Here is a 14,184-nt window from a genome sequence, read left to right on the forward strand (position 1 = left end):
TTCCCCTTAGAAATTCCACAAAACAACTTTTTTTAAAGCATGCTGGAAGGCAGACAAGACACAACAGAAACGGTTAAAACAATGGGTACAAAGTATTCACAACCCACAAAGCAGTTAGGTAACATGCGAAGAGCTGACTCATTGGAAAAGACTGATGCTGGGAGGGATTGGGGGCAGGAGGAGAAGGGAACGAACGATAGAGGATGAGATGGCTGGATGGTGTCACCGACTCGATGCACATGAGTTTGGGTGAACTCCGGGAGTTGGTGATGGACAGGGAGGCCTGGCGTGCTGCAGTTCATGGGGTTGCAAAGAGTTGGACACGACTGAGCAACTGAACTGAATATGCAAAGACAATACATTTTCAGAATGAAAGTCCTACTTGCCAGAGCAGTAATCAGAAAGGAGGAAATGAGCTGTCTCTGATCATCCAGAAGTTTTCACGCGAGAAACAGAATTCTACAATTTGACCATGTGTTTTCTGTTTATGAACAAGCTCTGTAAAACTAGTTGATTTGAATTTAATTCCATTCACAAATGTTTATTGCGGTTAGTGCTAGAGAAACATAGCTGAGTAAAATAATCTCTTACTCCAGGAATTCACAATTGGGGACGGCAGGAAGAGACATACAAATAATTACGTTTTGAAGGGATGAGTTATAACTGACGGGATTGAAACATCATGATGTTATATCATCATAGCGGGTTGAGTATATTATAAGGGTCTACACATCTGGGCATGGGTGTGGGAGCAACAGTTAATTGTGTTGCGTGGCTGACAGGGAAAGTTGCAATTGTGCCTGTCGTTGGAGTTTAGGTGAAGGCGTCCCCCTAACGGCTGAAGGCTGATCCGCGGTAGGGACCAGGGCCGGGCAGGATTTTAACCCCGCGCCAAGAAGGTCAAGCGAGGCACGCGATCGACTTGGAGGAGTCCTATCGCCGGCACCCGCTGAGGTTAGGGGTTCGCCGGCCGCCAGGGGGCGCCGCGGCCTCGCGCCGTGCGGGCTGTTGCGTTTCCGGGCACCGGGGCCTAGCGCCGCCATCCCGGTCGGGCGCGTCCCCGCTGCGCGCGGCGAAACGTCGGCCGCTCCCGTTACCGAGGCAACCGCGGCACCTCCTCCGCGCCGGCCCGGATCGTCTCTCCGCGCCATTTTCAAACTGTCCTAGCGCTGAAGCCGGTGTCTGGGCGGAAGGAGCCAGCGAGGGAGGCGAGGCGCGAGGGAAGATGCGACCGCAGGCAGAGGGAGCGGCGGCCGGGGCTGCGGGTGAGCGCGGCGCGGGGCGGGAGGGCTGGGCTGGGCCCGGCGGCGCCTCCGCCTCCCGGGCGGTCCCCGCGGGCCTGGCCCGGGCGCTGCCGGGAGGGAGGCCGCGCGGCCTCGGGAGGAAGTGGGCCCCGGGCGGGCGGCCGGGGCGCGGAGTTCGTGTCGCCTCGCTGCGGACACCTCCTTCCCTTCAACACCCGACAGCGAAACTGCGGCCCGGAGGTCGGCCTGGGGTTGCCCGGGCTCCTGTTTCCTCCCGCCGCGATCGCCGCGGGTCTGTGCGGTTCCAGCAGATCCGCCTCCTACAGACTGATGGGTTGATTTAAAAGTTAAAATATCCTTTCGTATAAGAATCATACAGGCTCTTTGTAAAACAAAAGTGCCCCAAAGCCTAGGACGAGTCATTTATTAACCTTTGTCCAGCACCTTAGTAAACATCCCCTCTTCCACTCTCTACTGTTTTTAGTTCAGTGAGGGAGGACTCGCGAGATAACCTAGTTAATGTTGGTTTGGGGTGTTTTGTTTTTCTAGCCCTTGTGCATATATATTATATACATAGGAGATTACGCACACACACACACACACACGCACAGGATACTTTTGTAAAAATAAGGTGCACTGGCTTTCAGACGTAAACTCCCCAGAGTTAAGCCAGCGGGTAGTTCCAAAAACGTTTGCTTGGAGGATCTCCAAACCTTACCTTTTATGTGGTTCTGCTGGAAACCTTTCGGTATGGCCGCAGTGTTGGGATGATGTAGATGGGCGTGTTGTGTTGGTGGTGAAGGACAGCAGCCCATGCATGGGTGGGGAAAGCCTAATACATGTTTTTTTGTCCTTCCTGGGAGGATTTTAATCTTTTTCATCTGTCGTATCTTTTTTTTTTTTTTTTTTAATACTTACTCATATTGTCTCTCAGAAGGATGTGAGGGTGTATTTGGGGTAACCAAAGTTGGTACCAGACAAAAAAAGAGACATGTTTGAATTGTGAGGCCCTGCTAGTTCTTCGGAGAAGGCAATAGCACCCCACTCCAGTACTCTTGCCTGGAAAATCCCATGGATGGAGGAGCCTGGAAGGCTGCAGTCCATGGGGTCGCGAAGAGTCGGACAGACTGAGCGACTTCACCTTCACTTTTCACTTTCATGGATTGGAGAAGGAAATGGCAACCCACTCCAGTGTTCTTGCCTGGAGAATCCCAGGGACAGGGGAGTCTGGTGGGCTGCCGTCTCTGGCGTCGCACAGAGTCGAACACGACTGAAGCGACTTAGCAGCAGCAGCTAGTTCTTGGTCCGACAGGTGCCCTTCTGACTTCTTCAGGACTTTTTCTAGAACACCCTGCATCAGTCAGGTCCTTCTTGTGGAAGGAACCTAGAAAGAACCTAGTATGGAATGGGAACGTCATTCAGAGAAAAGGCTAACAAGAATGTGGAGGAGAGATTTGTAGGAAGGAGTTATCAAGGAGTGGTACTAAGTTGAGGCGGCATAATACAGAAACCTGAGTAGTGGGTCAGGACTCAGGAGACCTGACTGCCCATCTTCTTAGTGGCCTTGTGATTTGGAAAAAGTGACTCTCTCTAGGCAGCCTTTCCTCATCTTTGAATGTGGAGGGTGTCCTTGACCCTTTTCCCGTCATAGTAGTTGTGAGGATCAAATTTTGCATATATTCATATCCATGCATGTTTTATATAAATTGTGAAGAGCAATACCAATGTAAAACAAAGTTCTTGTTTGATTTAGAAATATGAGTACTAGGATCATATTTACCTGGCAAAGTTAGAAAGGAGCATTTTTTTTAAAGAAGGGATCTTTGGATAACTCCATTTTAGGGTGCATTGATAGATAATATATTCATAGATGTTTAAAAAGATGAGGATAAAAAGATGTCCAGAGACACTTACATGTTAGGGTCTTTCTATTTTAATGTAAATAAAATTTACATATGCTATCTGAAAAGCTTTGATAAATGTATACATTGATGTGGTGTCTGTCCCCATTACCACAATATTTTCATTACCCCCGAAAGCTCCCTCATGCCCTTCCAGTCAGGCTCCAACTACCCCCATGGCCCTGGGTGACAGCTGTTCTAATTTCTATGTACATAGTTTAATTTTGCCTGTTCTTGAACTTCATACAATCATGGCTTCTGTTGCTCAGATAGTGTTTTTAAATTCATCCGTGCTGTTGACATGTGCCAGTTCTGTTTTATTCTTGAGTGATATTCCATTGTGTAAGTATAGTGTACTTATCCTTCTTCTGTATAGTTTGTTTCCAGTTTGGAGCTATTATGAATAAAGATGCTTCAGATATTCTTGTAGAGTCTCTTTGTAGATGTTTCTTTTCATTTTCTTGAGTAAATACCTTGGAGTAGAATTACACAGTCATAGGCTAGAGGTATGTTTAACTTTATAAGAAAGTGCCACACTTTAAAATTTATTTTTAATTGGAGGATAATTGCCTTACAGTGTTGTGTTGGGTTTTTCTGTACAACAACGTGAATCAGTTATGAGTACTTATATATCCTGTCCCTCTTGAGCCTCCCTCCCACAGACTTTTTCCACAGTGATTTCACACTCCTGTAGCAATGTGAAAATTCCTGTTACTCCAAGTCCTTGAAGACATTTAGTATTGTACCTTTGATTTTAGCCATTCTAGTATGGACAAAATTATATTTCATTGTGGTTTAATTTGTATTTCTCTGATGTCTAGTGGTATTAAGCACCTTTTCATATAATTATTCTCATTCAGATATCTTTTGCAAATCTTAGCCTTGCATTTCTTATTGGGTTGTCTTTATTGTTGAATTGTAAGGGTTCTTTCTGTATTTTATATACAAATTCTTTGTTAGATATTATGAATATGTTTCTCCTACTCTTTTAAGTTTTTATTTTGTCAAATAAAAGGATATATTTTGATGAGCAGACATTTTTAATTTGAAGAAATCCAATTTATCAAGTTTCTCTTTTATATTTAAAAGAAAAACTTAAAAGAGGCTTCTCTAAGTATTCTCTGCCTGTCTCAGGCTTGGAAAAATATTCTTCTTTCTTTTTTCTAGAGGTTTTATAAATGTTTTAACTTCTGCATATTAAGTTTATAAGGGGATATTTATTTTAATGCAGCAACATGGGTATCATTAGCATTGGATTTAAATCAACCTAAATATTCTAGAGGGCTGTCTGCCTGAAAAGAAACAAAAAAATAATTGCTTCATATTAAAATAATATTTTTAAAAACAAATAATAATAACTGATAATAGAATCATGTTTCACTCTTTTCTTATAGGATTTTAATTTTTGGAAGTGAATAAACCTAGTTTGGAACACAAGATGACTACAGCTGCAGAAAGAAAGTATCTTAATATTAGGAAAAGATTGGATCAGTTGGGATACCGCCAGACTCTGACAGTGGACTGTATACCTTTGGTAGAAAAACTTTTCAGGTAAAGATGAAAAGACTATTGCAAACCTGTGTGACCCTGAATCCCATTTATCTAGTTTCTGATTGAGCTTCATGCTTTAGTTACAGAAATGGGTAGACTTTTTAAAAGTCCTTAAATCATCTGAAGCTTCTCTCTTCTCCATGTTGCAAAACTCTAGGGTCACCATTCACACTATACTATTTACAGTAAATGTTTCTGAGAGTTTTGTCTGTGAGTAAAAGTACAATTTTTAATGTGATTTTCTGATCTAGTTAGGAGTTCTGTAACTGCTTTATTCACTGGTTTTTATTTTATTGAAATGTCGTTGACATGAGATTATGTTAGTCACTGGTCTTTAATTGCTACACATTTATAATGCTTCTCTAAGGTGGTTGATCATGACTTTAGCTGTTAACATGTTAATTTAACTGAAAGATTCTATGTCATTTTTATTCTTTTCCACATAAATCCTAGTACTGTGATTTGAGGCTAACTAGAGCAGAGAAATGGTCTAGGAAGTTTTTGCAGTAGGACTATAAGTGATAATGATGAAAAGAAGCGAATGGATGAAAGATACTTTGTGGTCTCTAGTATGGCCTCCAGAATCCTTCTTTATCTAGTTCTTGGTCAGCAATTCAGAATTATAGGGTGGAAGTATGTTTAACTTGCCTAGAAACTGACAAGCATTTTCCCCAGTGATTTCACACTCCTTCACCTTCCCTGTGTGAACCACCTAAAGCTCCTGAACACGTGTTCACTCTCACCCTTGGTCTCTCCGTATGCTGTTCTATCTGCCTGTAAAGTCTCTTTCTCCTCTCCTTCCTGCTTTGTCTTTATGCTCAGTTAGCTGTATGGCCTGCAGCTCTCTGTCACATATGCTGCACGTTACCTTAGCTGTTATTATTGTTAGAAATTTGTTTTACCTTCCCATTAGAATGCAAACTCCAAGAAACTAGAAACTGACTGTTTCACTGCCATACCTAGGACAAGCTGAACACATGGTCAGCACTAAAATATTTATTGAGTTTATCACATAGTACTGTAACTTCTGACAAATTGTTAGTAGGATATAAGCTCCATGTCAGTGGGTTCTTTACCATGTTCCCTGCCCAGTAAATGTTGATGTAGTGAATATTGTGTTCATCTGTGTTCTTAGAGGTAGGGAACTGATCCGTGTTTGTTGCGTCCCTGACACTTAGCATGTAGCAGGCATTCAGTAAATGTTAAATTACCAAATAAGGTTCACATATTCCACAGGTGACTAATTAAACATGGGGGATGAGTGAGACCAGGTTGAAAGATGATTCTGCCTATGTGTGTATGCTTTATAACTTAATTATGCCAGGAGAGTTTTGAGACCTTCCTAGTACCTTGAAAGACCTCTCATGTTTGTTTTTTGTATGTCTGATTTTTGATTTGATCTCACTTAGTATTAACATTTAAGTTCTTTTAGAAATCTGTTTTTAGTTATTAAAAGTTAATAGAACGTTTTCTTGTATTTGCATTTTCCATTCTTTAATATTAGTGATCTAGTTCATACAACAGAAAGTCTTCGGAAATCAAAATTATCTGCTGTGAAAGCGGAAAAAGAGAGTGCCAATTTTGATTTTGTATTGGAACCTTATAAACTTGAAAATGCAAGGTTGAATAAGGAAAATAATGAATTATACCTGGAATTAATGAAACTGAGAGAACAATCAGGTCAACATATTAAAGGTAAATTTTTGTGACTTTTGGAATTTTTGCCCTTTTCATTTTATATGTGGGAAATGCTAGTCTACCTTTGAAACTATTGGTTAGAAAATGTGATAGTTTTCCTACTGACAGTTTCTGAAATATTATAGGGTATGTTGCGGAGAAGGCAATGGCACCCCACTCCAGTACTCTTGCCTGGAAAATCCCATGGACGGAGGAGCCTGGAAGGCTGCAGTCCATGGGGTCGCTGAGGGTTGGACACGACTGAGCAACTTCACTTTCACTTTTCACTTTCATGCATTGGAGAAGGAAATGGCAAGCCACTCCAGTGTTCTTGCCTGGAGAATCCCAGGGATGGGGGAGCCTGGTGGGCTGCTGTCTCTGGGGTCGCACAGAGTCAGATACGACTGAAGTGACTTAGCAGTAGCAGTAGCATAGGGTATGTTGAAGAGTTTCCAAAAGAAAAATAAATTTGCATTCCACAATTTATATTCATCTTCACTGAATGTGGATTAAATTTTTAGAATTAAAATTGCTGTAATGGTGGTGGTGTGCGCTCCGTTGTGTTCGGCTCTTTGTGACCCTGTGAACTGCAGCCCACCAGTTTTCTCTGTCCATGGAATTTTCCAGGCAAGAATACTGGAGTGGGTTGCCTTTTACTTCACCAGGGGATCTTCCCAACCCAGGGATTAAACCCGGGTCTCTTGTGACTCCTGTGTTGGCAGGCAGATTCTTTACCAACTGTGGCACCTGGGAAGCCCAAAAGTTGCTGTAGAAAATATTAAATGCTGGTACTGAAGAAAAATGTTCTTGTAACAACTTCTGTGTTTCTGAGAAAAAGCTGTATATCTATTGTTCTGATTCTTTTATACCCTGTTTTTGATCTGGAAGATAGAATGATTTCAGAGGTACTAGGCAAAGGCTAAATTATATGGCTAACTTATTATAAAATCTTCTTGTATTTAGTAGAAAGCCCTGGCTAATACTTGGCATGAATTGATAATCCCTTAGTTTCGTATCCAATTTACTGGATCAGAAGCTCATATTAGGCTCATCACAGAAGAAAAATATAATTCCTTTTTGTGCTTAGTGACTTATTTGCAGTTTTGTTAATGGTAGTAGAAAAGTTATAACCTTCTAACAAATCATATAAGAATCAGGTGGAGCCTTTCTTTAATTATTGTGACTTTTTTTGTTTTATGGAATGGAAGAACTTCTAGATGTATAAAATACTCTTTAAATCTTTTTCATTTTAAGAGTTGAAAACCACGTTGAAAAAGTGTGCACGTGAAACAGCTGATCTGAAATTTCTAAATAATCAATATGTTCATAAACTCAAACTTATGGAGAAAGAAAGCAAAGCTAAGAATGAGAAAATTCAGCAGCTTCAAGAAAAGAATTTGCAAGCTGTAGTTCAAACTCCAGGTGAATCTGTTCCCTGTCAAAACAAATCATATACATCTAATGTTTTAAAGATGTTAAAACTGTTGACTGAAATGGGACTTTGGGTACTCATGCTTTAGACTTTAGTATTTGAAAAGATATATTTGGATAGTCACAAAACCTTTAAAATTTATTTCTGAAGACCCAGCTTATATTCTATACATGTGCTTAGAAACTTATATAACAGTAAACTTCTTAGGTATAAGTTGTCTAACCTCAGTGCCTAGGGTTTTATTTCCTTTATTATTAGTTTGAATTCTTTTTTCTATTATTATCTTAATAATTTTCTATTATTATCTATTATTATCTTATTTCTATCATCATTATTAATTATAAAAATACTTCATACTCTAAAGACTTTGAAAATGATACACCTCTTATTTCTTAGTTTTACTCTTCTTAGCCTTATGCTCAGTAGCTCTCAAGGAAGAAAACAGAAATGATGGGCCATATGCAGAATTAGTGGTTCTCCAGGCTCAGAGTTGATGGAAGAATCTCCCGATCGTGGAGGTGTCTAAACCATGAGACTAAGGTTATGGAAGCAAAGGAGGTGAAGGCAGGTGCTGAACTATGAGACTTGGTAGAGACTGAGGGATTAAAGAACATGGGGAGGACCAGTAGTAATTTGGTCAGAATAAAGATTGCCATCAGAAGAGAGTTGAAGATATGGAAGCTGGCTCAGTTCTATCTGGTGACACAGTCCAGGCTTAATCATATTACTGTGTGCCTGTAGCTGAATGAAGAGGAGACTCTGAGAATTGAAGAATGGCAAGCTGGGAGGCCAGGATCAGGGAGGAATCCGTGGGACTTGAAATGGCAGAAAATAAGCTGGGAGAGGGAGGAGCGTGAGCCAAAGGCAGAAAAGCTGGGGAAATGTGGGAGAGAATCTCAGAAGTAACTAGAAGATTAAGAAAACCAAAAAAGGAGGATAATTAGATTTTCTGAGAAAAGAATGAGCCTAAATCAAGAGTGATTTAGGAGGTGTAATCTCTAAAATTTAGTGATGGATAAATTTAGTAAACTTGGGATGTAGAGGAATTTCCAAATTTGTTTGAAGTGAATAAGTGGATGAATGAGGATATTAATATTATTTCTCTCTTTCTTTTTTTTGGCTGCACCATGGGGCATGTGGGATGTTAGTTCCCTTAACCAAGGATCAAACCTGAGCCCCTAGTCTTAACCATGAGACCATCAAGGATGCCCTGGTACTATTTCTTAAGATAGGGAATATGGAAAACTGAAGTCCACCGTTTACAAAGGGTTTGTTGAGTATGTTATATCCACGGGACCTTCACATTGAAACTCCTAGTATGCCGTGAAATATGTAGATCTATCCTTAGAAATATGGTCCTAGATGGAGATTCACATTTGGAAATCATTGGAATATCCTGAGAATGGAAGCTTTGAATGTGGTAGGAGTTACTAGTGAGATTATGTAGATTGGAAAGAGAGGAGAACCAAAGACAGACCCTAGGAAACTGTCTTTTAAGGCACAGATGGAAGGAAGAAGAGGGTCTTTGAAAGAAACTGAGAAGGAGCAACCAAGGAGGAAAACCAGGAGATAAGGGAAGAAGAAAGTGGTTTACCTTGTTCAAGTGTGTAACTACAAGCAGGTCATTTAAATACTTCTGACCTAGTTTCTTCATCCTCAAAACAAGAGGCAAAGAGTATGAAAAAACTTGTTAGGGTTCTAAGGAAGACAGAGTTGTGGGTTGATTGTTCTTTGCGAGGGTCAGTTAGTTTTCAAGTACATGTCTAATCTGGGCCAGGTACTGCAAAAGGTAAATTATCCTTGTGGTTTGGGCCAAGATGGGATATATCTAGTCATCAAAAGAAATTACGCCTGCTGGTTTTAAGGATAATTAAGAAAATTCCCCATTAATTCAGGATACATATTCTGCTACAAACTAATTTTGATTCCTAAAGTTTCAGTTATCTGCTCCTTTGGCCTTGCTTAATAAACATGTTTATTTTAGTTATCATTGCCTTCAGCTTCTCATTTGACAGTTTTCTGCTGTTGATGACTTCTTGAGCTCTGTTATGTACCACAAGGCACACTCAGCTTTTAATCTTGCCAGAGTTTGCTCCCCATCTCATGAAGGAACAGATTAAATCTGGGCATATATACCAAGCATGCAGAAAATGAAGCTTGCTTTCTAACCATGTCTTGTTGAGGTTTTCAGAAATGAGTCGTTTAGTTAAAGATCAGGTGGGTGTTTATATATAAGGGAGAAAACATTTGACCTGGCTCTTATGTAATAAGAGCTAGAGACATACTTTATAACAAAAAGACTAGCCTTCTAAAGTATTTAATTCTAAGACAGTGTTTTGTTTTCAATTTTTTGAAATACACGTTTGCTTTTTTTTTAGGTGGCAAGAAAAGAAATATTGCTTTCAGGCGCCAGCGGATGCAGATTGATGAACCAGTCCCTCCCTCTGAAATCAGTTCATATCCGGTTCCTCAGCCAGATGACCCTTACATTGCAGACCTCCTGCACGTGGCTGATAACAGGTGCATTAAAGAATTCTCTGTTGGCTTTAGTTAACCGATCACTTGGTTAGCCCTAAGTTTCTTGATAGTAGGGTTTTGTCTTCTTAACTAGCCTATCTCTGGTGTGTAGCACAGAATTTTGCACAAGCATTCAGTAAACGCTTTCTGAATATATTCTGAATATAGAAAGTTTTCACTTGTTTTGAAATTTGATTTCAAGTAAATCATATATCTGAGGTTTCTGTCTATATTTGCTTTAAAACAATTTAGTGCCACCTAGAGCCTATCCAGTAGAGTTGCTTTGACACTCAGCTTTATCACCCAAGTAAATCTTCTACAGACTGTCTGTTACTTCAGATTTTTCTCAAATGCCAATAGCATGAGTAGACTTGTAACTGGCTTTGAAATTTTTGCTTCGTGATTCTCTAGCTTTGTATGTTGGTGTTTCCTTAACTTGGAATCAGATGTAAATTCTATTTTAATTATAACTTCAATAAACTCTTTGGAAAAGGCTAGGTAAGTGTTCTCGGGATGTAAAGATGCAACTTTTGAGAAGCTTACAACCCGGTAAGAAGATGAGACGAGGGGAAATACACAGAATGCCACTGAGAACATCTTAAACGGTGCAGAGGAGTGAGAGAGCACTAGTGACAGCCTCTCTGGTCACGGCTGCAGAAACAGTGTAAAGTACAGAGTACACTCGTGGAAATGGTTAGTGCAGCTAGCTTTTTACTTTGTAGATTATGTAGACAATATGAGAGAGTTTTCTACTTTATTTTTAATCTCTATAGCAGTTAAAAAGAAAGACATTGGTTGGGGGACTAATTAGGGTGTTTAGCTCAGTTATTCTCACACAATATTTTGTACCTGTATTTATACACTTACTTGACTTTACCCATGAAATATTTTGTGTCTTGTTTTTCTGGTACTTATAAACTAGGACTTAGACAATATGTTAGTATTATTTACCGAGTTTTAGAGGGCCCTGTATGTATTCGATTCAATGGACATGAACTTGGGCAAATTCTGGGAGATGGTGAGAAACAGTGAGGCCTGGGATGCTGCAATCCATGGGGTCGCAAAGAGCTGCGCGCGACAGTGACTGAACAACAACATGTGTGTCATTTTCTGTCTTTGTCTTTGCCTTAATATTCTTCTTTTCTATCAAGCCATCATAGGTAGCATTAGTCTCTTGATTATCTTATTTGTTGAATTTGCACATGCACATTTAACTGTATTTAGAGTCGTTCACACATATATGAGTGTGGTTGCACACATACTGCTCTCCTACTCCTAGGTTAGTGGGTAATGTTGGTTCTAGTGATATTAATAGCAGGTACAAGCAGTGTTCAGCCGTGCTCTATCTACCCTATGGAAAAGCTCTCTTAAAATTAAACCTGGCTTCAGGCTTTATTTTTCCAGTATGAAAGTGATTGTGACTTGTTTTGTTAATGCTTGGCAAAGTGTGATGTAGTACAGTACATTTAGGATTCATATAATTCAGATGATTTAGACAAATCTTAATTCTCTTGGAATTAACAAGTTCCAGGAAAGAGTAGGTTTTTTGTTTTGTTTTTTTTTTTTGCTGTAGTTACCTGGAAAATTGGTATTTCTCAGTATTTTTCTTCTCTCTAAGATTATAAGATAGTTCCTTAGAAAATGCAGGGCCATGTGGGGTCAGAAAACATGTAGTCCCTTATTTCACTTAATAGTATTGTGAGTTTGGGACTCGATGCTTAGTTCCCTGAACCTAAGAATTGGCAACAGTACCCAGAAGAATTTGTCCTAAGGATCAGAATGCAGTAGGAGACATAATGTATCAGAGTTTCAGATTATTTACCACTCAGTTTTATATCTGTTCTTATAGAATTAAATCTCTAAGATGATGCACTCTGTGCTGTGGCCTGGGAACCCTTTGGCACAGCACCTCCTGCCTCACTGAGAAACAAAAAGTTGAGGGTTTTTAAAAGAAGGCATCTAATTTCACTTTTGTTATTTTGTATTTCTTATCAAAAATATATTGACATTACTTATAATTTATATGTTTCAGAATTCAAGAACTTCAACAAGAAGTCTGCCAGTTACAAGAGAAGTTAGCAATGATGGAAAGTGAACTGAGAGATTATAACAAGCAGGTAGGATTTTTTTTATTTGCCTAGTTGGGATTGAGGTGAGTGTGCTGTGACTGTAAATAGAATTGGGTTATGTTTAATATTTCTGATAACTGAGTTTTTAATACAGCTTTTCTTTTTAGTAAATTCATTAATAGAATTTATAGATGGAATGGCGTAGATGGCTTCAGAACCTTCAGTCCATTCCCTGCATTATGCATTGAGGTGAATAGTAGTTTTTTTTTTTAAGGCGAATCATACATCTCCCCGAATATTATAACCATATTAACTGTTTCCATCTCAAGAGGTATTTTATTTGAAGTGTATTATGCTTTATAATAGTATTTTAAAAAACTTTTTTTTACCCTTTCTGTAGATTTTATCGTTTTGAATATGTCTTTGAAAGTTACTCTTCCGAGTTACCATGCTTGTTGAATGTTTTCTCTGTAAGCACTAGTACCCCATACAACAGTTTTCTAAAGAAGCAAGGGAATGAATAGATTCAGGGTTACATGAAAACTTTGAACAAGGTTTGTTCTTTTATACTTTCTTTTGGTGTCTTGGCTAAATTCTGATTTGGGTAATTACAGGCTTTCTTTCTTAATATGCTTACTGAAGTTTAAATCAGGTAACATGTTTTCCATATTTTGCACATAACTACGTTTTTTGGAGTAAAGAAATCTGCACATACCAGTATAGATGTAACCTATGTATTGGTATAAGTGCTAAGTTTATGAAGTCCTTTGACGATCACTTGGATAAAATGGAGTTAAAAGGAATTGTAGTAATGTCATCCAAAAAGCTTACTTTATGGAGAGATGTTGAATATATCAAATATGCATATGAGATGAATATTAATTAATATTTTTCAATTTATATTCAGTCATTCTTTCATTACATTTTTTTCTAAGTACTTTATGAACATAAACTGACCAGTCTCTATTGTCTCCGTGAGGTGGCTGAGGTGTTTGAAGAAAATAGCCTAACCATTCTGATTGAAATCACCAATTTAAGTGGTTATCAATCTTGATTGAGTCTACTCTATTCTCTATCAGTTTTTTTTTGTTTTTTGTTTTTTTTTTTGGTGGGAGTTTGTTCTGTTCTTCTCAGCATATATTCCAGATTTTACTGTACTCTTCAAGCTCTTTCCATGGCCTATAACACCCTCCTTCTCAGGATATCATCTTCTTTTTCAGTTTCCTATCTCTGCCTTTAAAATGAGCAGTATTCACAGGTTCTCCTTAAGACTTAATGGGTAGGATGATATTCTTCCTGTTTAAGGTTTCGTGCACTTGGCCCCATTCCCTCTCTTCTCCTTAGGATATTGCTTTAATCAGTTATTCTTTAACAAACTTATATGGCCATTTTAATGGCTATAAATTTTTTTCAGTCTTCATAACAGTACTGTGAGGAGATGCTTTTATCATCATCACTAATACCCCTTAAAAAATCTTTGAATTACCTTTCCCCTCTTGCTAACTAAGGCCTTCTTCTCCCTGATGCATACTTCTCTAAAGGGTGTCTTACTCTTCTTTCTCTACTTCTTCACATCCTGTTCACTTCTTAACCTTCTGTTGGCTTCTGTCCCCCACTATATAAGTTGGTCTAGTTACTGTTACTGCTGACATTAATTGCTGTATCCAGAAGGATACTTTTAAGTCTTCATTTTCCTGACTCACTCTGCAGTATTTGACATTATTGATCATTTTTCTTTGAAACTCTTCTGTGGCTTCATTTTCTTTCGGTTTTCCTTTTCTTGCCTTTTCTTT

At 39.1% G+C, this 14,184-nt stretch overlaps 1 protein-coding gene across 1 annotated transcript in view; it reads left to right on the plus strand.

Moving 5' to 3' along the window:
* Positions 1-991: 991 nt before the first annotated feature.
* CEP135 (centrosomal protein 135) overlaps positions 992-14,184 on the plus strand; it is a 74,048-nt gene continuing 60,855 nt past the window's right edge. Inside the window, exons 1-6 of the mRNA XM_069593108.1 lie at positions 992-1,265; positions 4,540-4,696; positions 6,201-6,391; positions 7,628-7,795; positions 10,184-10,325; positions 12,355-12,439. Coding sequence (XP_069449209.1) covers positions 4,584-4,696; positions 6,201-6,391; positions 7,628-7,795; positions 10,184-10,325; positions 12,355-12,439 — 699 coding nt within the window. The 5' untranslated portion in view covers positions 992-1,265; positions 4,540-4,583. The remainder of the gene's footprint in view (positions 1,266-4,539; positions 4,697-6,200; positions 6,392-7,627; positions 7,796-10,183; positions 10,326-12,354; positions 12,440-14,184) is intronic.

The sequence above is a fragment of the Ovis canadensis genome, chromosome 6, assembly GCF_042477335.2.
Source record: "Ovis canadensis isolate MfBH-ARS-UI-01 breed Bighorn chromosome 6, ARS-UI_OviCan_v2, whole genome shotgun sequence".
In the NCBI taxonomy this organism is placed as follows: Eukaryota; Metazoa; Chordata; class Mammalia; order Artiodactyla; family Bovidae; genus Ovis; species Ovis canadensis.